At 33.2% G+C, this 23,267-nt stretch overlaps 1 protein-coding gene and 2 long non-coding RNA genes across 5 annotated transcripts in view; 2 read left to right on the top strand and 1 right to left on the bottom strand.

Annotated features, from left to right (window-relative positions):
- Positions 1-23,267, top strand: part of PAPOLG (poly(A) polymerase gamma) — a 40,790-nt gene that overhangs the window by 4,030 nt on the left and 13,493 nt on the right. For 2 of the 3 annotated variants that reach the window (XR_005658214.1, XM_039887080.1), the window contains exons 3-22: positions 706-772; positions 4,302-4,383; positions 4,612-4,721; positions 5,741-5,794; positions 7,563-7,674; positions 10,179-10,268; positions 12,344-12,482; positions 13,118-13,190; positions 13,982-14,102; positions 14,445-14,529; positions 14,938-14,991; positions 16,587-16,706; positions 17,127-17,236; positions 18,712-18,833; positions 19,056-19,231; positions 19,632-19,720; positions 19,797-20,017; positions 20,523-20,588; positions 20,774-20,830; positions 22,549-22,643. Coding sequence is in view for 2 of the 3 variants with exons in the window: in XM_039887080.1 (XP_039743014.1) it covers positions 706-772; positions 4,302-4,383; positions 4,612-4,721; positions 5,741-5,794; positions 7,563-7,674; positions 10,179-10,268; positions 12,344-12,482; positions 13,118-13,190; positions 13,982-14,102; positions 14,445-14,529; positions 14,938-14,991; positions 16,587-16,706; positions 17,127-17,236; positions 18,712-18,833; positions 19,056-19,231; positions 19,632-19,720; positions 19,797-20,017; positions 20,523-20,588; positions 20,774-20,830; positions 22,549-22,643 (2,043 nt within the window). In the remaining variant the exon portion in view is untranslated. The remainder of the gene's footprint in view (positions 1-705; positions 773-4,301; positions 4,384-4,611; positions 4,722-5,740; positions 5,795-7,562; positions 7,675-10,178; positions 10,269-12,343; positions 12,483-13,117; positions 13,191-13,981; positions 14,103-14,444; positions 14,530-14,937; positions 14,992-16,586; positions 16,707-17,126; positions 17,237-18,711; positions 18,834-19,055; positions 19,232-19,631; positions 19,721-19,796; positions 20,018-20,522; positions 20,589-20,773; positions 20,831-22,548; positions 22,644-23,267) is intronic. The other variant, XM_039887081.1, reaches the window with a different exon arrangement.
- LOC120621619 (uncharacterized) overlaps positions 18,813-23,267 on the bottom strand; it is a 30,533-nt gene continuing 26,078 nt past the window's right edge. The window contains exon 3 of the long non-coding RNA XR_005658216.1: positions 18,813-18,899. This is a non-coding gene — a long non-coding RNA (uncharacterized LOC120621619). The remainder of the gene's footprint in view (positions 18,900-23,267) is intronic.
- Positions 20,837-22,404, top strand: LOC120621618 (uncharacterized). The gene is made up of 2 exons (XR_005658215.1): positions 20,837-21,059; positions 21,099-22,404. It is a non-coding gene; the product is annotated as an uncharacterized LOC120621618 (long non-coding RNA).

Genomic DNA, 23,267 nt, shown 5'->3' with positions numbered 1-23,267 from the left:
TTAAAAGTTGGTTTGTTTAATAACTGGAATGTGTGAGAAAGAAAGGAGAAGAGGGGGGTCAAGGGTAATGCCAAGGATTTTGTCTCAGCACCTTGAAGGATGGAATTCCATTACTTGGGGAAGGTTGAGGGAGAAGCAAGTTTGGACAGATCAGGAATTCAGTTTTTAATGTTATTTTTAATATGTCTAAAGTCTGCTTTTTCCTCTCTTTTTTAATATGGATTTGGCTATGTCATTGGTTGCAAATTTAATATCAAATTGCTTTTATTAAGTAATATTTCATAAAAATCATCTAATAATTTACCCATTTTAATTATCCAAAGACCTTTGACTCTCGATGAGAGAATGCTATTCTCTATTATTATCACATTGAATTGATTTTATTACATACTGAAGCTAAAAAAGTGGATAATTTATTTGGCCTTTGCAGCCTCGTTGAAGGTAATTTTGACTTCTTATTAGGCTTTTTGAATTTTGAGAATAGCCCAAGTATTGTTATCACATTTATCGTCTCTTTGGAACTCTTAGGGATCTAAGAATGCCAAAGAGATGTGCCATGTATCAACAGATGTGATAGCATTAACGTGTATAATATGCTTTTACCCAAACATCAACACAAAGGTACTGCCTATATGTTTAATTACTTTTTAAAATACTGTTTGTTTGTCTGGTTTTCAATCTAAAGCATGCCATTTTTTATTATAGGCTGGTTGTTCTTGGTAAATTGAACAATTTAGTAAAAGAATGGATTTCCGATGTCAGCGAGAGTAAGGTAAGACTCTAAACTACATTGAAGTCACAGTTCTATTACATTCTGGTCCTGGTAATAAGATACAGGATTCAAGAATAATCCGAAATACATTAAAACTGGCTCTTTGATATTCTTGGTAATGTACTGGTATAGATAGTCGAGTCTCTAAATAAATGAAGATTTACCCCAGAGGTAGCCAGTGTCTAGCTACAGTTCCACATGAATGTCTTGCTTGACTCACATGTAGTAGACAACAATTTAAGTATAAAGAGATTTTACTTAAAATCCAGATTTCATACTTCTTATGAAATATCAGGTCTGGCAATACTGGGCCTGGCCTGCCTTTGTGGAAGGCAGGAAGAGGCTTGAATGGAATTGGGCTTCTGCCTTCCAGGAATTCCTTGTGGCTTCCACCTCTCCCTGCTTTCTCTGAGGCCAGCGTCCATCATTTATCAGTCAGTTTCTGTGTTTTTTTATGTGTACTTGCCTCATTTGTATATCTGCCTGGCCCCTGAGACTTAAGAGTTTGCAAACCCTAGTTTATACTTTATATACCTTTTTTCTCCTGCAGTAGCTTAACTGTTTTTCTTCTAAAATTGATTACATTTTCTTGTTGGAGCATTTTGAATATAATTGAATTTTCATTGTCTGAGAATCATCACAATGAATATTTTACTGGCTCTACTAAAATGAGCTAGGGCATGTTCACCTTGGTGGTACTTTGTGTCTTTTGACTAGCCCAAACCGTTGTATTTTAAGTTCTTTGTTTTTTTATAGTTTTCCCAACTCTTAACAGCAGTCAACCAAAAGTTAATGTCTCACAGCAGTCAACTTGTCTTTCTGCAAACTCCCTCATGCCTGTTAATCTGCATGAGTTTAGAAATTACATAAATAATTGTTAGACTTCTTTCTTTTACAACTTTTATTTCTGTACCTGTGATGTATTTTTAAATTTTTTTTTTTTAATTAAACCTGAATAAGATTATGAAGGACTCTACTAAATCTATCTATCGTCATTGAGTTTAAACAAATGGTCTTTATGCTATTTACTTTTGCTGTCAAACTGGCTCATTTCAAAGCTCTCAGCAGGGTTATCAACAGTTGAGGTTTTCAGATAAGTTAATTCTGAGCAGGTAAAATGCTAGTCGTGAGTAAAAAAAAATTCACATTTGTTTTCTACTACTAGGTGATCAGCTCTTTAAGAAAAGACCTGTCTCATTCACCTGCACAACCCCAGGACAGGGGTCAGGCATTAATGTTAGGGGAACCTGTTGTCCCTGTCTTAATCAGCCCGTAATTGCAATGGATGTGCAGATCAAATGCCTAACTTGCTAGAATTATTTTAAAATCAAAGTGACAAGCTATATGATTTCTTGTGTGTGGTCTTTATGTCAACTATTGTAGTTGTGCAGAGGTCTTTGCATCCACCCCCACTTAAGGATGCATTCAAGATAAGTCATATGTTGTTATTTGCAAAAAGAGGCTAGATTTGTTTGTTGCGAGATGAACCTAATTTTCTTGGTTCTTTTGCACGTAAAAGAAAAATCCAATAAAATTCTGTTCCAAGGTCAAAAGGTTTTTTAAAAAGAAATTAATAAAATTGCTTTTTATCTTGTTTTAATCACATTAATGCTTTAACCCACAAAAACCTGTAGCTGGTTTCCATTTAATTTCTATGCATAAAACCATTGTTAAAAATTTTAAACTATGCCACAATTTGGCTTTTTTTTTTAAAGCAAAGTAAATAAAATATCTAATTATAAAAAATTTAAATTGGTTTTAACATCTTCCATTGTGTTAAAGTAATTGGTCATTTTCCGTATCAATTATAATTCCCATTCATTTATGCATTTTAGTTTGGAAAATAGCTGAAGGATTCGAGTTAGATCAAAGATCATTTGAATATTCTAGACACAATTGGGATATTTCAACAGTCTAGAACTCAGATCAATTCATCTTAGTTAAATACTATGGTTTGTGGCCAAAAAAAAAAAATTTTTTTTACTCAGTGATACAGTGTGACACTTTCTCATAAATCATGCAAGAATCATGTTTTCCAAACTAGGAAAGCGAACTGAAAAGCCCTGGCTTCTCCTTTTGATTCATATTAGTTATCAATAAATGTACTGACTCCTTTCTGGCAATAAAATTATTTGTGATACCCTTGAAACGTTAATATCCATTAAGTAGAGGAAATAACAATATTCTGTTAATACAGATACTTTTATTCAAATTAATCTGTGCATATTCTTTGGAACTTGCACTGGGCATTATGGGAAAATAAGAGAAGTAGAAGACACAGTTCTCACCTTCCAAGGAATTTAAATATAGTGAAGAGATAGAACTTACAGAAAAAGAAAAGTCACAAAATATAGTATGAAAGGGGTTAAAGATAATAGTAGAAGAGCACTGAGGGGAAGAAAATCAGAGAAAGCTTCATGAAAGAAGTGGAACTTGAAGTGAACTTTGAAAAATAAATGGTATTGAAATACCCAGAGAGGATGAGCAAGCATTTGAGGCAGGGAAAATAGCAAATGCAATGGGAAGGAGACTGGATTATATAACATATTGGCAGTTGGCTCTTCAGAACAGACGAGCAGGAGATTAGGCAAGAAAGATCCAAGCGTGTTGTGAAAATCCTTAGGTTCCAAGTATCCTTACTTCAGTCAGGGAAGAATGCATTGGCAAGTTTTGAACATCAGCCAGTGCTTTTTATACAAAATGGAGTAGGAGAACATAAAGACTAAGGGCAAGAGGATAGCTTTATGATATTATTAAATAGCCTAGAATTACAGGGGGTATGGGTAGTTGAATAGAAAGGAAACTACATGAGGGGTATAAACGAAGAATTAGTAAGCCAAGAAGAATAATAATGACTATAGATATGGGCAGTAAGGAAAATGAGGAACAGAAATAGAGAAATCAGGAGGGATACTTGGTTTATCATAGGAAGAATTTTTTGTTTGTTTCAGGCATAGATACTGAAGTAGATCAGAATGTCTAAGTGAAAATATCTGATGGGCAGTTAGAATTGGCTAGAGAGAGTTGAAAAGTAGCATTATAATTCTGGTGCAATAAAAAGATGTTAACTAAAGTTGTATTAGCACTCATAAGAAAATCGTATCAAGAATGACCCACTTTCTCGCAGAACGGTTGCAGAGCTAGAATCAAGAAATTAAGCGCATCGGTCACAAAAACCAAAGAAAGGGAAGATGGGATTAGTCAAGAGTATAATACTATAGAGAGCCAAAAGTGTATTAGTATAATAAAGTTGCTTGGTGATCATTGAGAATGATGGAGCGAAAGACAGTAATTGGAGGGGGCAGGTGAGGTCAAGTAACTGTTTTTAAGATAGAGATGTGTGCATGTGTAGTGGGCATGATTTGTTTTTTCTTCCCTCTGGGAATACCCTCATTACTTCAAGCTGCAAAGAGCTCTAAGTCTCAGCTTACCAAAGTTGACAGATATAGTAAATATTCGTAATATTTAGGCAGTTTTTTATGCTAAATAATTTGAACAATTAAATGCCTTTTGTTTAATTTTATTTTAGAATCTCCCGCCTTCTGTTGTGGCTACTGTTGGTGGTAAAATTTTCACATTTGGCTCCTATAGGCTTGGAGTACACACCAAAGGTAACTGCTTTTCTGTGTTCTACTGATAAGAACTTTCAATAACAAACTTATTTGTTTATAATTTAAAAATACAAAGAACAAATTTCCATTATCTCACTGCTCAGAGCTCATCATTGTTAACATTTTCCTATACTCATATACTTTCTTGTATACATATGTTTCTGTGTACTTTAACAAAAATATAATACTTAATATACTCTTCTTGATAAAAAATACTTTGATTTGCAGGAGCTGACATTGATGCACTTTGCGTAGCTCCAAGACATGTAGAGAGATCAGATTTTTTTCAGTCTTTTTTTGAAAAATTGAAACATCAAGATGGCATTAGAAATTTAAGAGTAAGTATTCTCTAGTATTTAATATTTTGAATTTGTTAACAAATAGCTTATGATTGTTGAAATATTTCTTAAGAAATTGCTACACCTTGTCAAAATAACGGATGATGATTAAGAACGTGGGCCTTATAGTTGTACAGATCTGGATTTGAATCTAAAAATCTACAACATATTAGCTCTTAAGTTTTGGTCCAGTTACCAGTTCTCTCTGAGCCTTAGTTTCCTCACTTATAAAATGTAGATGGAATGAATAATTTTTTTATAAGGTTTTCTGAGAATTGTTGAGATAACTTACATTAAACATTTACTATAATATCTGATAATTGTTAAGGCGTATCAAATGGTGGCTGCTATTATATATAAAGTTCAGTTAGTAGTAACACTTTATGTGTGTATATCTAGCCATTTATTCAGAAAATAAAATTTCAGCACCAATGATCTATCAGATACTGGCCTTAGTCTCACAAATACAAAAGTGAGCAAGACAGTTTATGGGAGGGAAGAATTGGGAGAACTAACTTGAATGGGTAGTTCTGATACAATCAAGTGCTAGAATAAGATGAAGTTCAAAGGATCTGCGTTATTTGGGTGCATGGCAATTTCTTAAGTTAAAAATTAGTTTGAGGGATTAAGGAAGACTCAGAAAGATATCATGTCTACTAAACCCAAACTATAGTGACTATTTTTTTGATAGATTAGTCATCAGTTCTAACACTAGTGCTCTCTAAATTATGAGTTCAATTTAATCTCAACAAATAGTAAGTACCCAGATGTTAGCAGTTCTGCCTGCCAGTTCTGATGAACATTTTTAGGAGAATAAGTTAGATAACTACGGTTATAGACATTTTGTGTATCTTAATAAACAGTCACACAGTAGAAGTACTTACTTGGAATATAACACCAAGAACATTTTCACTTTTTCTGTTGAGTTAAAATACAAACTGGGAGCAAAGGTATTCACATTATTGACAGGAAGGATGGAGAAGGATTACATTTTATATAATTGTTTTCTTCTTTTGTAGGCTGTAGAAGATGCCTTTGTACCTGTTATAAAATTTGAATTTGATGGAATTGAAGTAAGTGTTTAATATTTTTCTGACTTTATAGTTAAACTATTTAACCCATAAGGTTTTTTTAGTTATTTTTAATCAGACTTAATTAGAAACATTTTAAAGAATTGAATAGTCTTTAAATAGTCCCTCACCTTCCTCTCTCCTATATCTGTTGACTTCTCACCTTGGAAAATGAACCAACCTCCATCCCTACCCCCATTCTTCTCATTCCCATAATCTCCTAACATAATTATATCATTTTATTATAATTTTGGTCGGAGCAATATTCAGTGTTTACATTATTATTATCTTATAAGTAATGTTCAAAACTGAGCACAAAGTGTACTAGATTACCATTCTTTGCTGTGTGGCATTTTGTTTTCTTGGTAGTTAATGTTTTGCACTTTGTTTGCATGGGCTTTATGCTTAAGATTAATTCAAATTCAGCCTCTCCTAGTTATCTAAATTGCCTCTAGATTTAGATTTCTCAGGTGTTCTGTAATTATCGTCTTGAAAAAATATTTCAGTAAGTCTCTTCACCTGTTCCAATCCATGACTGATATATAGATGTCATCCTGACATCTTTTTTTACTCTCATCCTGAGATTTTCTTTTGTTTTTCTCTAGAGTTTTCTTTCTTGACTCTCATTTTAGTGGCACTTATTCACTAACTTCCTGAGATATTGCATGTTTAAAAATGTCATTGTTCTGTTCTCACACCAAATTGGTAGTTTGACTGTACTAATATAGAGTTCTAGATGGAAAATAATGTTTCTTAGAATTTTTAAAGTCCTTTCTCATTGTCTTCTAGCTTTTGTGCTATGTTGAGAAGTATGGTGCCATTTCGATTCCTTATCCTTTGTATGTGATCTCTTTTGTCTGTTTGAACGCTCCTATGATTTTTTCCCCTTAGTCTTCACAGTTGTAAAATTCATGATAATACACTTTAGTATGTGTCTTTTCAGCTAGATATGCTAGGCATTGAATAGTCTTCAACTTGAAAACTCCTGTCCCTCCGTTCTTGGAAATTGTATTTACTTCTATTGAATTTCTTGCCTTTGTCTTCTCCTTTCAGGAGCTCCTAACATTTGTATGTTGGACCTCCAGGACTCCTTTAATTTTTTAAAAATCTTTTCCCTCCCACATATTAATCACATCTTCATATTTTTATTCAGCTTTTTGTGGTTTTTTCATCTTCCAAACTTTATGTTGTTTTCTATTTGTTACATTTTTAATTTCTAAGAATAATTTTTATTCTCTAAAGTTTCCTTTATATTTATTTATACATTTACTTACACTCTCCTGTCCTTATTTCCTGGATACAATATTTTTATCTTTGCTTTCTTAGATTTGCTGAGTCTGTTACCACTTGCCCATCTACTTTCCAGCTTTCATAGTTCTTGCTGTTATCTCCTATTTTTCTTGTCTTAGTGGGTTATGCCTTTAAAAACAAAATAAAAAACAAAACAAAAATTTGCAGGTAATGTAAATGTGTTTTGGATCTGCCGTATTTATCTAGAAATTCACTGATAAGGTTTTGATTTTTTTTTTATAAGGCTTGGCATATATTCTAAAATTAAAATGCTTTCCCTTAATTTGAAAATTTAATTCCCCGCACAGAACTTGTTGGTGATTTTCCCATGTGAAATTGCGTGCATAGGCCTTTTGAAGTTTTGGTAGAACTTCTAAAACTAATAATTACAACTTTTACATTTTTGAGGTAGGGAGTGGGGAGAATGGTCTAGCAAGAGAAAAAGTAATATTTTCTCTTTTTTTTTTGCATCTTTCCAAAGATTGATCTAGTCTTTGCAAGACTGGCAATACAAACCATATCAGATAATTTAGATCTAAGAGACGACTCGCGACTGAGAAGCCTTGATATAAGGTGTATTCGCAGCCTAAATGGTAAGCTTCTAAAAAGAAATCTTAGATACCTGCTTGAAAACAATTTGACTAATAGAGATCTTTTTGCAGTACTATTAATGGACTTTTTTAAGGGATTAGACTCAATTAAAAATAATGATGTGAATTTCTTTATATAGATAATCTGAATACATTTATAAACATTTGAAAAAAATTTTTATTTGAATATTGTTTTTGTTTGTAGTAGTGGTTCTCAAACTTCTTGGTTCAGGACTCTTTTACATGCTAAAAATGTATTGAGGACCCCAAAGATCTTCTGTTTATGTGAGTTATATCAGTATTTCCCATATTAGAAATAAAAACAAATTTTTAAATATTTATTAACTTTAATTTATTTTAAAATACTAGTAAACCCATTATAAATGAATATAAATTTTGTATGAGAAAGTTTTTTTTGCATTTTTGCAACTCTTTAATTTTTAACGTAATAGAAGACAGCTAAATTTTCATATCTGCTTTTACAGTCAATTTTTTATAGTATTTTGTTTCGATTGAAGCATAGAAAGAGAATCTGCCCTCTTAAAGATATGTAATTGGAAAAGGGAGGAGTATTTTAATAGCCTTTTCAGATAATTGTGTATATTCTTTCAATACTACACTAAAACTTAACTAGTGACAATTTCTTTTTTCCCCAGTTTTACTGAGTTATAATTATATACTGTAAAATTCATTGTTTTTTAGGTGTACAGTTCAGAAGTCTTTAGTATATCGAGAATTGTGCACAATTCAATTTTAGAACATTTCATCATCCTCAAAAGATCCCTCATAGCCATTTGCAGTTATTCCCCTTTCTAACCTCTCAGCCCCATGCAACCACTAATCTACTTTCTGTGTCTATAGATTTGCCTTTTCTGGACATCATATAAATGAGATCATACAGTATGTGGTCTTTTTATCTGGCTTCTTTCACAAACTTAGCGTAATGTTTGTGACGTTCATCCACGCTTGTGGCATGTATCAGTAGTTCGTTCCTTTTTGTTCCTAAGTAAAAGTGACTTTTTTAAAGTTAGAAAATCTAATCTAAAACCATATCAATTACTTTTTGTACTCTATTACATTAAGCTCCATTGGTCTGTCTTATTCTTTAAATGGCTTTTTTATCCATGCATGATTCCTTACTATCATGCCTTGGTCACTTGGAAGATACTGGTTTACAAAGTTATTTGGATCTTTTAAATGTTAACTCACATTTCATTATATAGTATCAAAAATAAATCACATTAATATCATCACCAATGTCATCAGAAAAGTCTTTAAGTATTGGAAAGATGTCCAAAATTCTAAATTTTTACTTAAGCCATTTCCCATTTGCTCCGAGAATACTCACCAGCAGCACTTGTGGCTGCAGCACTTATTTCACTATAACTTGCGGATTACAGTCCTAACCTTACTCCCAAAGTCTTTCACGAAGTATCTTGCTTTTATTATTATTTTCACATCGTTGTAGTAAATCTATAGTTTCTGGAAACAAATGACATTCTATTTATACCATTCTCTTTTTAGTAGTGGTATTTCTATTTACAAAATATAGTAATTCTCGATTGCTTAAAAATGTCAAGTCCTAGAAAACAGCATTCCTCCATGTGATATTAAATCAGTGCTGGCAGCGAGCTGCATTTTTTTTCCTAAATAAGAAAAGAGTTAAAATTTTATTACTGGCAACAAATTTTGTCATTTGTTTTCCTTGAAGTGAGGGCTCACTTTGTTCTGTTTTTTAGGAAATGGCTGCTAAACACTCAAGTATGAATAACCATAGTTTGTCAATCATTCTTTCAAGTAAAACTGGTATTCCTTGAAAAAAAAAGCATATTCTTACCTCAAACATGTCCAGACATCCACACATATTCATTTCCTGTTTTCTAACTGAATGTGTGGTGGTAAAATAGATATTGTCTACTTAGAACAGTTTGTTGCCACAGCTTTGATTCACTGCTAAAGTAGCAGTTTTACTCACTACTGCTTTTGCACCATGAGTGCAAATGTTAACACAGTGAAACAGGCAAAAAAACCAAAAACAAAAACGAAAAGCCTTAGTATTATTATAAAAATAGGTTTAACCAAACAGATTCCAAGGGTCCACAGACCACACTTTGAGAACTATTGGTTTGTAGTATCTTTTGTTTAACTGAATCATTGTGTTTTGCTGTACTTCCAGGGTGCAACAGTAAATCACAGTATTTGTGGTATTGCATTAAAGCAATAACACTTTTATAACTTGGGGGCATCTGATTAACAGTAAGTCAGATATGGAAGAAAGCAAGATAGGCAGACCCACTGTTTATTTTAATACTGGATTGCATTACTGGTGCCTTTGAATTCTTTAAGCAAAATTTCTCATATTAGTGCTAAATTTCAAATACATAGAGGAAATAAACCATCACATTTTATCTTTGCTATTTTTAGCATTTGAGAGCTGAGGTTAGAAGGGCATTTGAATTAACTGGGTTTTATTGCATAACAAAAAATAAATGCTTTTTCTTTTTCAGGATGCAGAGTTACTGATGAAATTTTACATTTAGTGCCAAATAAAGAAACTTTCAGACTTACCCTAAGAGCAGTCAAATTGTGGGCAAAACGTAAGTATCCGAACTCTTCTATTTTATGTTTGCATTGTAAAATTATAATTTTCAGTTGCTAATGATAGAAGCATACATGGAAACTCCTGAGCCTGTATCTGATACTGGGGGATTAAGGGCCAATGAGTTTTGGAGAAGCTGCTGCTTTTTCAGGTACAATGGTTATGGTGCTCTAATGTGTGACTCTACTTCCTTTCCTCTTGGGTAAAAACTTAAAAGCCCCTGACTTTCCATCTTAGGTTTCAGCCAGGCAGTCAGAATAAGTTAGAACTTGAAGTGTAAAACCCTCACTGGTCTTTGATCTATGGACAAGATCGTCTTATCTTTATCTCCCCATCACCAACAAAGTTTATAGGAGGTGTTCAGTAAATTTATTAAAGGTAGAGCCTACAGTGATAGTTTTAACTTGCTTTTCTTTTTACATTATAACACTCCTTTAATAAAACTTGGACCTACAGTAGGTTATGTGTACGGGATATGGTTCATAAAAGGCCCACTCATGAGCTTGCACAGCATATTTTGTATTATTTGTAACTACATTTAAGTAATGCTACATTTCTGGCACCAGATCTTACATAGTCTAAAATAGAGTTCTCCAATAAACCTTCCTGTGATGATGGAAATTTTTCATATCCTTGCTGTCCAATACAGGAACCATATGGCTACTGTGCACTTGAAATGTGCAACTGAGGAACTGAATTTTTAAATTTTATTTAATTTTAATTAAAATTAGCATCTAAAAGATATGTCACACAAAAACTTGTACACAAATATTCATAGCAGCGTTATTCATAAGTCAAAAAGTAGAAACCACCAAATGTCCATAAACTGCTCACTAAACAAAAAGTGATATATCATAATGTATGTTATTTGGTAATGAAAAGGAAGTATTGATGCGTTATAATATATTTGAACATTGAAACTCTTTCTTATGTTGAGTGAAAGAAGCCAGTCAGAAAAGACCACAATTGTACAACCCCATTTATGTGAAATGTCCAGAATAGACAAATCTATAGAGACAAAGTTGATTAGTGGTCACTTAGGTCTGGTAGGTTTGGGGGGAACATAAGGGTGTGACTGTTAAAGGTTTCTTTTTGGGGTGATGAAAATGTTCCCAGAATTGATTCCAGTAATGGTTATACAACTCTGAATATACTGAAAACGACTGAATTTTGTACTTTAAGTAGATGAATCTTATAGTATGTGAATGATGTCTCAATAAAGCTGTTAAACTACCCCCCCCCATAAAAAAAAATAGCCACATATGACTTGTGGCTACCATACTAGACACTGCGAATCTAAAAAGATCTTAAGCAAATAGAATTTATCCTTTGGCTCAGTTATCTTTCATAATCGGGATAAAGTAATTTTCATTGGGGGGGATATAAACAGTTTGTCTTAACTTACAGATTAAATACTATGTTTTGTTAATTCTTAGATGCATATTTTTCACATTTAAAATCTGAAATTGATACTCTATATTTTTTTCTCTTGCTTAATAGGACTTAAAATCATGCTATGTTGTCTAATTGAGAGCATTTTGGGTTTGATGAAATATGGTAATGCTTTTTTATAAATTGCTATAAGAAGCAAACCATATGAGAAATGAGTATTATCAGTAGTGTATTGTACTTTATAGAGAGGTATCTAAATTATGTGAAATACTGAAGTTAGTCCCCACCTTTACACTCGATTTTAAAATGCCCATGAATATGATTACTAATGAAATACTTATTCTTCTCTAACTTATAGACCCTCCAGATATCTTTCTTCCTTCTTTTCTTTTCTCTTTCAACCATAGCTATTGAAAGGTGGGAGATTCCAATGTTATATCAGTAGAGCCCAGGTGGGCAGTCAGAACTGAGGCAGAGAACTGAGGTGTCTGTATTGGAGGGCAAAGCAGGGGATAAGGAGAGCAGCTAATAATTTACTAAGAACTCTGGGCCTAGTATTAAGGTCTGCTCATTGATTTTAAGGGAAGAGTTCTAAGCAACAATCTTAGGAGGCAGTATTTGTGGTTGAATGACATGGATAGTAGATCCTAACAATAATTAACAAATGTATTAATTTTCTAGGACGTGGCATATATTCCAACATGCTGGGATTCCTTGGTGGTGTCTCCTGGGCAATGCTGGTTGCAAGAACTTGCCAGTTATATCCAAATGCAGCAGCTTCTACTTTAGTTCATAAGTTCTTTTTAGTTTTTTCCAAGTGGTAAGTATTTATATGCATACTTTCACTATTTACTAACCTCCACCTATATGTAAATTTGCTTGGAAATTTAAGAGCTATGCATAGACTTTTTCTGTTTCTTGTCCTACATTCCTTTTTTAAGTTAAAATTTTAAAATATCAAAATTGGGGCAATGAGGGAACATTAGATGGCACATTCTTCTAGGGGTAACCTGTAAATGTGCTCCTTCAGCTTGAGAGAAGTTGCAATAGATTTGGTTCTGCCAACTACTACCTATATAGAGGTTAAGATCTGCCTCCTATGTAAAATGGAGATAATCATAGCTACTACATGGATTTGTTAGTATTTTAAGTAAATAATAGCTGTTGCTGTTATTAAATTCAGTTAAATCCATGAAAGCAAATGAGAAAGGAAGGAAAAATTCAGATTTAAATTAGTTACAGCTAATGGGCAAAGCAGTATTTGCCCTTTCAGAGAATACTGCTTTAAAACAGCAACTTTTTCCTTTGTATACTTCCTTCCCTTTCCCATTTCTTTTTTTTTTTTCAATACGAAATAACTAAAACATTTGCTGTATGAAAGTTGGAACAAAGTAATAATTTTAACAGTTCTTGAAGTGAGGTCCTATGTCAGTTAATTTGTTTTATTCTTGTTAGGGAATGGCCAAATCCTGTGCTACTGAAGCAACCAGAAGAAAGCAATTTGAATTTGCCTGTTTGGGATCCTCGGGTACGTGACTTCTTATAGAATTTTATTAAATCTTTTATGTAAAGGACAATTCTCTAAATTACAGTCTAGTGAAAGATAATTCCTCTTATGCCTGCTCATCTTCTTTCTGTGTATAGTCCTGTCCCTTCCTGTGCTGTGTTTTATGGTGTAGATGATGTGTATCTCCAATCATGATCCAAATGTTACATCAGTTAAAATTACCCATGTAAGACTAGATGTGGGTATGTCAACCAAAATATCATAATTCATTGTTAAAAACTGTCTTACAAGTAATTAGTTACTAATAATAAAATACTGAAGTATATAAAAGATATGTTTTGCAGTGTAATTTAAAGCAGATTCATGGTTCAAAGATAACATAACTCTCACTCACCTTGCATTTTAATTTGCTTGTAGAGTGAGTGCTCATTTCTCTGAGTAAATCTAAGGAAGTCATCCACTGAGTAGATGCAAAAAGAGGATTGAGAATCATTGTACTACATAATGCTTTTTGAGGCTATATGATACTGTATTTCCTTGGTTCTAGAAGACCATTGTTTATAAGATAGATATACCATCAATTTAACAGCTTTTCAGGGGAAAATAAACTTCTTCAGCGTTTCCTTTGACTTTGACTATCAGTCACATTTGACTTCAGAAATAAACGTAGGTGGGAAGGGGAAATGTACTTCTTAGAATTGAGGAAATGTAGTTTTAAATTTATATTTCATATTCTTCAGACTTTTGGGGAAATGAAGTGAGGACAACTGAAATAGGAGAATAGATCTATTATTCTGCTTCTAATTTCACAGGTAAATCCATCAGATAGGTATCATCTCATGCCCATAATCACCCCTGCCTACCCACAACAGAATTCTACGTATAATGTGTCCACATCAACTCGAACAGTAATGGTAGAAGAATTTAAACAAGGTAAACCTGTTGGTCCTATTGCCCTTTACATATTCCCACAAGTTTTTGGTTGACAGCAATTTTATTCTCTGCAATATTGCAGTTATGCCTATTATTTCCTAAAATTCTTTCAAATGTGTATTTTTTCAGTAAATGGTTTTCCAAAATATATGATAATATTAAGGCCAGAAATGGAGCCAGCCCAATCTGGTTGAAATTGATTTTTGTGTTCTGAAAAAGAACATAGTAAATATATATTTTTTACTCAAGAATTTGGTGGGATTAGTGGTTTGGGTGTAGGGTGAAATAGGGGCTGATAATACTATGGTCAGTGTTGAAAATCATTCCCTTCTTTTTAATTAGGTCTTGCAGTCACAGGTGAAATTCTTCAAGGGAAATCAGACTGGTCAAAACTACTTGAGCCACCAAATTTTTTTCAAAAGTACAGGTATTTGAAATTTTGCATTTTGTGTGTGTGTGTATGTGTGTTTAAAGAAGGAGAATGTTAAACTTACAAAGTTTATTATAATAGGTGACAGCTGTCACTTATATTTCAAGTGAGAAATCCTAAGATTTCTAGCAGAAATCCTAAGCGATGAGAGTTTCTGTATTCTAGTAGTACCTAACCCCCTGTTAGTGGTTTTTGGTTTTTTGCTTTTAGTGAATTGTTTTTAATTGCAGGGTCTGGAATTAATTTTGTGAAAATCAGAGCATGTTTTAATTTTCATAAACTGTGTGCCTGTATTAGCTTTTTTGTTCACTAGGAGGGAGAAAGAAAAAGCAATGATGAAAAAGCAGACACTAACAATGTTTCTGGCTTTTTTTTTTTCTGATTATTGCTGAAAATTCTTCATAGACATTATATAGTATTGACTGCCAGCGCATCAACAGAAGAAAACCATCTAGAGTGGTAAGACTTATATTTCAAGTTCTCTACCTACTGTGTGGTGATAACATGTTTATATGTTGCTTTACCATTTATAAAACATTCTCCATTTTTTATTAAGTCTTATTGGTGACTGTTGCACATGACCATGGAGCATCAGTGTTTTAGAAATGCCATCATATTAATGGTTTCAGAATTCACACAATCAGAATTCACACAAGATAAGGATATATGTACAAGATCTTTGCCTTTCGTCATTTCTTAGAGTCAATTTAAATTATTCTGATACCTTGCCTCTTACTGAGTTTTCCATCCTTGCCATCATGTTTTTCCCATCAAACTTGAAGGAAAAGACATTTTATCCATTCTTTTAGGGGATGGTGGTATGAAAGGTTTTAGAATTTTAAGCTTCTGCCAACAGAGAAGAGAACTTTTGGTCTAGGAGTGGTGCATTCTTTCTAGTGCATCTAAATTTATTTCTTCTGCCTCTAATGTACTGACATCCCTAACTCCATCAGGCAGAAGCTTTTAGGCCACCAGAGATGGTTGCGCTTTCCTCAGGTCTGACTTCTGGAAAAGGAAAACAGAACAATCTTGTCTTATTTTTGCTTCAAGAATTTAATGCTTATTTCATTGATAATTAAAGGGACCCTGAAAGAAACCTTTCACTGCAACAGTATTTCATCTATCTAGATCAGGGGTCAGGAAACTATGGTCTAGGCCAAATCCAGTCTCCTGCCTGTTTTTATAAGTTTTATTTGAACATAGCCATACTCACTGATTTATGTATTGTCTACAGCTGTTTTCCAACTACAAGGCAGAATTTGAATAGTTGCAACAGAAATGGTGTGGTTTACAAAGCCTAAAATATTTATTATTTGGCCCTTTACAGAGTCTGTTGGCCAGCCTCTTATTTAGACAACACTGAGTTATTCGAATAACTCAGTGTTTGTATATCTGCTGTTGAAGCATGCAGTTATAATGTGTATGCTTTTTCAAGTGTTTAAAAAATGTAAAAATGTTCTTGTAGTTATTCTTTCTAATAAAATCAGTAAGTTATCATAACTGACAGCAGTCACATTTCTTAAGTGAAGTTGAAAAGTTGCAGAAATCTGATGAAACTTTCTATATTTTAGTAGCATCTCATCTGCTTTTAGTGAATTACTTTTTAAATGCCATAGCTAATATCAATTTTGTGAAAAACAGTGTATTTTATTAATTAAGTGCCAATTATTGGCCTTTGGATCACATTATTTAAGCATATCTTAGCCTTAAGGTTTAGACAAAATTTGAAAGTGCAAAAATATTTTTATTTTGAAAATGCAAAAAGATTTTGAACCAGATTAACCAACAGTTTTTGTTCATGCTCAATCATGAACAAACAGGCAGAGAATTTTGGATCAAGAATGCATTAAATAGATCAATTCTTTTTTAAAAAGATGGAGAAAACAGAAATTCACTAACTTGTCATTTACTTGAATGTTATTTTAAAGAGTTACTAATATATTCAGACTGAACTTTTAAATGAATATGTAAAGTATCATAGCTGATACACTGGTTTACTTGGAAGTAGCTTCCAAATTTAATATGGAAAAATCTTGTCCATTGTTTTATTTTAGGGTTGGATTAGTAGAATCTAAAATCCGAGTACTTGTTGGAAACTTGGAACGGAATGAATTTATTACACTTGCTCATGTAAATCCCCAGTCATTTCCAGGAAATAAGGAACATCATAAAGAGTAAGTTAATTATTTTTTAATATTACAATTCTTAAATAATGTTATTTGACATGCATTTTAAGATCATGTGTGAGACTGTCATTTAACAGGCATTGATGAGGGATGGTACATTATGTTTTTGACCTCAAGTAGTCATGCATTAAAACTAAGTACGTGTTTTGGTAGCCCAGAGACCTCAGGAAAAACCCAAATCACAATATTTGGAGCACCTTTAAGCATATATTTAGTAAGTCATTTTCGAAGCCATTTAATCCTCTTTATACGCAGTATAACTTACCAGTGTTCTTGGTGTCAGTTTTAAGAATTTGGCAAAACACTGAAATTTTTATTTATGTTTCCATAGAGAACAAGTTTTAACAACTAAATAGTATCAGTAAAATTGTAAAAAATTAATAGAAATTCTTAAATTTTATTTTATAGCAACAATTATGTATCAATGTGGTTCCTTGGAATAATTTTTCGAAGAGTAGAAAATGCAGAAAGTGTTAACATAGACTTGACGTATGATATACAATCATTTACTGATACAGGTAAGACTTTGTCATCATAGAGCTATGGTTGTCACCCTTGGTTGTAATGCAGTTATCAGGTTCTACAATTGGTTAAATGAACACAGTACATCCATATTATGAAAATCTGTGCCGTTATTAAATAAAGGCATGATGAAACAATTTGCATGACATGAAGTAGGGGGGAAAATTGCAGAACAGTGTGTATAGTGTGTTACCATTTATATAAATAAGAAAGAACATGTGCATGTTTGCTTATAAATAGAATATTTCTGGAAGGATATATAGTTTTTAAAGAAACTGGCAGAACTGGTTGCTTCAAAGTCAAGAAACCAGGTATGTCTAGGGGCCAGGGGCAAGGAGACTTTACTGAATACTCTTGAACTCTTTAAATTTTATACCATGTGAATGTGTTATCTGTTCTAAAACAAAAGGAATACTGAAGAAACCCTACAGGTGATTCTTAATGTGCACAGCCAGGGTTTGTAATCACAGTCATAAAGATGACTTGATTTTTATTTTTTGCATGAAATAAATATCAGTCAACACATTAAATTCTTTTGAACTAGCCCTCACGTTTATTATGAAAGTGCAGATTCCCGTGCATCACTTTAGAACTACTGAATCACACTCTAGGAGTGGAGCCAGAGAATCTGCAAATTGAACAAGCACTCCCGGCAATTCTTTTATAAGCACTCTGGAATGAAAACATAAATTTTTCCATTCTAATTTGGGCTCATTTTTCAAAAAGGAAGAGGTTGAGAAACTTTATTATATATTTATAAAATATTCTCCAGATAGATACTGAGGCCTCAAGAGATTAAATAATTTACCACATTTCATAGTACTTACTGTGCAATAGAAGCCTCCCATCCTGTCTTCAATAAGCTTATAATCTAATTGAGTATTCACAGTTAACATACATTAATTAAATATTAAATCAGTAAATGAAACTGATTTTCTAATAAGATATGAAAAGCACTGGGATGGGAATCTAGGGCTGCGTATATTCTGATCCCAGCACAGGTGTTTAAGGCTGTTGAGCCTCGTTTCCCCACCTGTACAATAAGGATGTACTTTTAGATGGTTTGCAACATCTGACATTCTACGATTGGTGTAGTAAAGGCAGCTTCATGGAGAGGGAGAACTTGAATCTTGGGTATTTAGTGTAAGATTAACTTAAACTTGGGCGAGTAATTATGAGAAGAGACTGCCTTTTGGGAAAAATAGCAGAAAACAAGATTTGGAATAAAACCTTTTGCGTACATTTATTTTGTCAATGATGTGGTTATGGGAAACTCTTAGAAGTTGGACATAGAAAACTAGTTGGTGCTTGAATAGGATCGTGACCTGGTGAAGATGTTTTAGAAATATTAATCTGTAAGAAGGGTGTATGATTGTGTTTGTGTGGTGATGGGGAGTATGCATTTCAGAAAAGAAAATGGAACCCTTGGTTCAGAAAGATGTTTCCATTTAACATATTGACATCGTTACAGTGTACAGGCAGGCAAACAATATAAACATGCTAAAGGAGGGAATGAAAATTGAAGCAACTCATGTTAAAAAAAAACAACTTCATCACTATCTTCCAGCAGAGATTCTTCAAAAGAAGAAAAAGGTGAGTCTGTAATCTTACTCTCTAATATGGTTCCTGGAAACATTTGCATTCTTACAGCTCCCAAAACTATTGAGAAGAGGGGCGGTACAGACAATTCAGTCTAGGACCAAAATATCACCATCAGTAATCACAAAATAATTTGTTTTATATGTAGTTTAGAAATTAAAACGGTCATTATTCTCACTTGCTTTTTGAAATCCTAAAAGCTTTCCCTTCTTTCAGCAAAGTCTTTCTGATGTCAATCGAAGTTCAAGTGGACCGCAGTCCAAAAGATCATCTCTGGATGGCAGTTGTTTGGATAGCTCCAGAGACACTGATAACGGAACACCTTTTAATTCCCCAGGGTCTACAAACAAACCTTCCAAACCTGATGTTCCGCCTTCAGGAGAAACAGAAAGGTCTGTATTTCAAAATTGCCCTATCAGCCTTCATTTTATTTGAGGATAACATAAACTTTTCTATATTTTTGTTAAATACCTTTTTTTAATTGTTAAATAATTTTATTTTACCAGTAGATAGTTTGTGCAGAAACACTGGACAGTTCGTGGTATTCCTGTGGGGCTTGGCCTAAGGTTTATTATGGATATGTGGGAATAGAGTAGTTCACGGCAGTGGACATTTTCTGTTTGATTTTTTTCTCTTAATTCTCACTGAATCCTCTGCCTTTTTCTCCCCTTTTCTTTCAATGAAATATTAAAGTAGTAATACTTGAAAGAAATAATCCTAAATGTTAAAATAAGTGTCTTAAATAAGTAATGTTTAAATCATTTAATGATGATAATTTAACACTTTTAACAGGAATAATGCTGAGCTTGCTGCTGTAATTGTGGAAAAGCCACTGAGTGTCCTGCCAGCTCAAGGACTATCTATTCCAGTCATTGGTGCAAGTAAGTACCTAAACTTTTGTAAGTAATGATTCTACTACATATATTTTTAATCACTAAAATCTTTTTTCCTTTTCAGAAGTTGACTCTGTGGTAAAAGCTGTATCACCCCCAGCTGTGTGCACCATTCCTACTGTAGTAGGACGAAATGTTATTCCTAGGATCACAACACCCCACAACCCTGCCCAGGGACAACCACATCTAAATGGAATGTCAAATATAACTAAGAATGTTATGTCCAAGAGATCCCATTCCCCATCCATAGATGGGTCTTCAAAGAGATTGAAAGACATAGAAAAGGTAAAGTTACAACTTTAGTGGTGATTCAGTAGTAGATCTTTGATTTTTTAGAAGTTAAAAGAGTACTAAAGAAACTCACAGTTCTCCATAGCTATCTTAGTGTTCTAGATTTTTTACCCTAACCTTAAAGGAACAACACTGATTGTTCATCCTAAATTCCAATTACTAATAAGTCTGAAAACTTGAATGATTGGTTTAAGTTTCTCCTTGACTTACACAGAAGTCATTATTGGGAACTAAATATTTATTGTGTTACACTGTTCAGATCCTTTGCCTCCAGTAGGGGGTGGTAAAACTATTTGTTATAAACTAAATTGAAAGATCACTCAAACTGTAGAAATTAAGCGTGGCAGTTGAATTCAATCTAATTTAAATTCTCTTCTATAATCAACCCATGTTTATAGGTAGTTTTGATACTAGCCTAATCACTAGTTCCTCAGTTTATATCGGTTTTGTATGCTTTTTATAGGTAATAATAGCAATCATTTTAATGTTTATATTTTAGTTTATTCGACTTGAATCAAAGTTTAAGGAATCGCGTGCTGCTGAAAACAGAAAAAGAAAATCAGTGGTAAATATATTAATAGTGTGCTTCAAAATACTTGTAGAGTCATGTATCAGAAAAAGTACTGTATTTGAAAGTGGATCAGCTTAGATCTGTCTGACAAGTTTTGGTATGTCTTATTTCATGTAGAAATAAGCGTTTGCATGTAGGAAAGAAAGGTTTCACTTGTATATAATTCTTCTATTTTTTAGGATGCCATTGGAGGAGAATGTATGCCTATTCCAACTATTGATACATCACGCAAAAAGGTAACCTATTCATAGGTAATATATATAGGTTAAAATTTGTAGTTAATGTACAAGAGCCTAGCACTGGGTGAAGGAAAAGGGTGATAAGATTTTGTCACTATCCTCGAAGATCAGCAGTATAATTGGAAGTGGAAATAGCAAAGTATATGATCCTAAATGTATGTACCTCAAGTAAAGACGGAGGAGTAGTTTAAGACTTCACAATTTATTCAGACTATGTTCAGCTTTTGTTTTTTATTTATCTTTAAAGAAGCAGTGTAGTGCTCAGGTTTTTTATTTATCTTTAAAGAAGCAGTGTAGTGCTCAGCACAGTAATTTCTTACCAACACTTGATAGTATATCTTTTTTGTGCACCACTGCTTACTGTCAAACTTTAGATTTGCTACTTAGGAACCATACTTATTAATATTTTGAAGGAACCAAATAACCAGTGTATATAGTAAGTACCTTTAAAACATGAGCTAAACAGCCCCTAAAGTTCAATTTAAAAATTTAATTTTCAAAGAATTGCCATTGAAACTAATAATATGGTAAGATGATAAGCAGGTGCTCAAAATTCAGCCTAGTGTAAATCAAAGAAAGCCCTTCTTTGAGAGTTTATGCTGAGCAACGTACAAAATGGCTTTTCACTCCCAATTAAAGAATAAAGTGCTTCTCATCACAGTCAGCTGTCACCCTGCTAGGTTCCCCAGTATGTATTAGCCATTCTAAAGCAAAGTAGAATGTGTCCTCGTACTTTATATTAGTTGTAGAATTTGTAAAATTCCTTTTAACATAAGAGAGGGTTACAAAAAATATGAGTAATTACATGTGATAAGAAAACTTTTGAAATGGATATTAAAGTATGAAAGCATGAAATAACCTGTCTGGGTTTTGCTTTAAAATATTTCAAGTATAAAGGGTAAGGGCATAAACCAAATGTGGCAAAACGTTAATGTCTGAGTCTTGGTTGTAGCATCTAAGTCTTCATTGTCCTATTCTCTATTTTTATACATGTCTGAAATTTTGGATGTGGATATGATATAGATAATTGTTTAGCCAAGGTAACATGAGAGAATTAACTCTTGCAGTCATCTCATGACTAGAAGCTAATATACTGTTTCCATCACACAACTCTGTTTTAGGCGTCTGTCTTTGTCAATTTCTTAGACTCTGCTTTCATTATATAATAATCTTTAGTATCCTCAAAAGCCTTCGTATAGATGTCCCTGAATTTCACCTCACCGACGTTACCTAGCCTGACTACAAAGTCAGTTTTTCTGAACACTTAAGTATCTCCAGTGTTCTTCATGAATTTATTATAGAAACGAATTGAGGGATGTAACTGCATATCAAATTGTCCTCTGTAACACTTATTTTTCCCCCTCAGAGTTTCTTGTTAGTGACCAGGCTCTGCCTATTTCTCTTTAATATTGCCTGACTTTGAGGAAGACTCTCTTTATGCTTTTCTCAGTCCAGAACTGGCAACTGATTTAACAGAGTCCTCTTTCCTATACATACACTCACACTTCTACCCTTATCACTCTGTTTTTCACCTAAATTAAAAAAAAAAAAAGTCCCCAAACAAGAAATGCCTGTGAACATTGAGAGAAAATATTCAACATGAGCTTGAAGTGTGTAGGAGCATCAAGGATTTGGAGAAAAACTCAATTTTATGACTCGCTTACTAGTTGAGCCTTATTTGCTTTTCCTTCTTTGTTTCTATTTTTTTCTAATAGAGACTACCCAGTAAAGAACTACCAGATGCATCATCCCCAGTTCCAGCGAATAACATCCGTGTCATCAAAAATTCCATTCGACTGACCCTTAATCGGTAAAAGCAGTGCCTCCTTACTTAAGTGAATATGCAATCATTTAGTGACACAGATGCAGCCACTTTTTAAAAAATAGAAGTGGCTGTCGTACATAAAATAAGGTGAAAGTTACAGTCATTGGCTTAACAACCTTGAAGTGGTTTTTGAACTCTCACACTTTGACCTGCAGATGCTGTAGCATTCTCTCATTGATTGCTACATACACTTCTCTGAGGATTACCTGCTATCAAATTGTCATCTATAATATTATGGCTTTGTGTTGGAGGTTTCACTGCCTTAACTTTTGATTCTTGTTTCTCTGTTATGGGAACCAGTTCTTGGCTCTTTGAACACTGATAAAACAAGTCCTGAACTTTTTTTTTTTTTTTGTCTTATGTTGTAATCATTGTACAGAACTGGAAAAGTTGAAAACAAAAAAAAAATCGTCTTGTAATTTTCCAAATCTTAACACATTTACTTTAGCTTTGAAGCCACTTTGTGAAACCAGAGATAAATGAATGTGAGGTATCTTTTCTGATTTCCTCATTTGTGTAGATGTACGTATTGTCTGTTCTGTTGACTTAAATTATTTTTTTCCAGATTGGTACATGGAATATTTTAATTTTTTTGTGCCTTTCTGTCCA

This window comes from Pteropus medius, unplaced genomic scaffold (genome assembly GCF_902729225.1).
Source record: "Pteropus medius unplaced genomic scaffold, Ma_sr-lr_union100, whole genome shotgun sequence".
In the NCBI taxonomy this organism is placed as follows: Eukaryota; Metazoa; Chordata; class Mammalia; order Chiroptera; family Pteropodidae; genus Pteropus; species Pteropus medius.
This window is presented reverse-complemented; position numbering and strand designations above follow the sequence as displayed.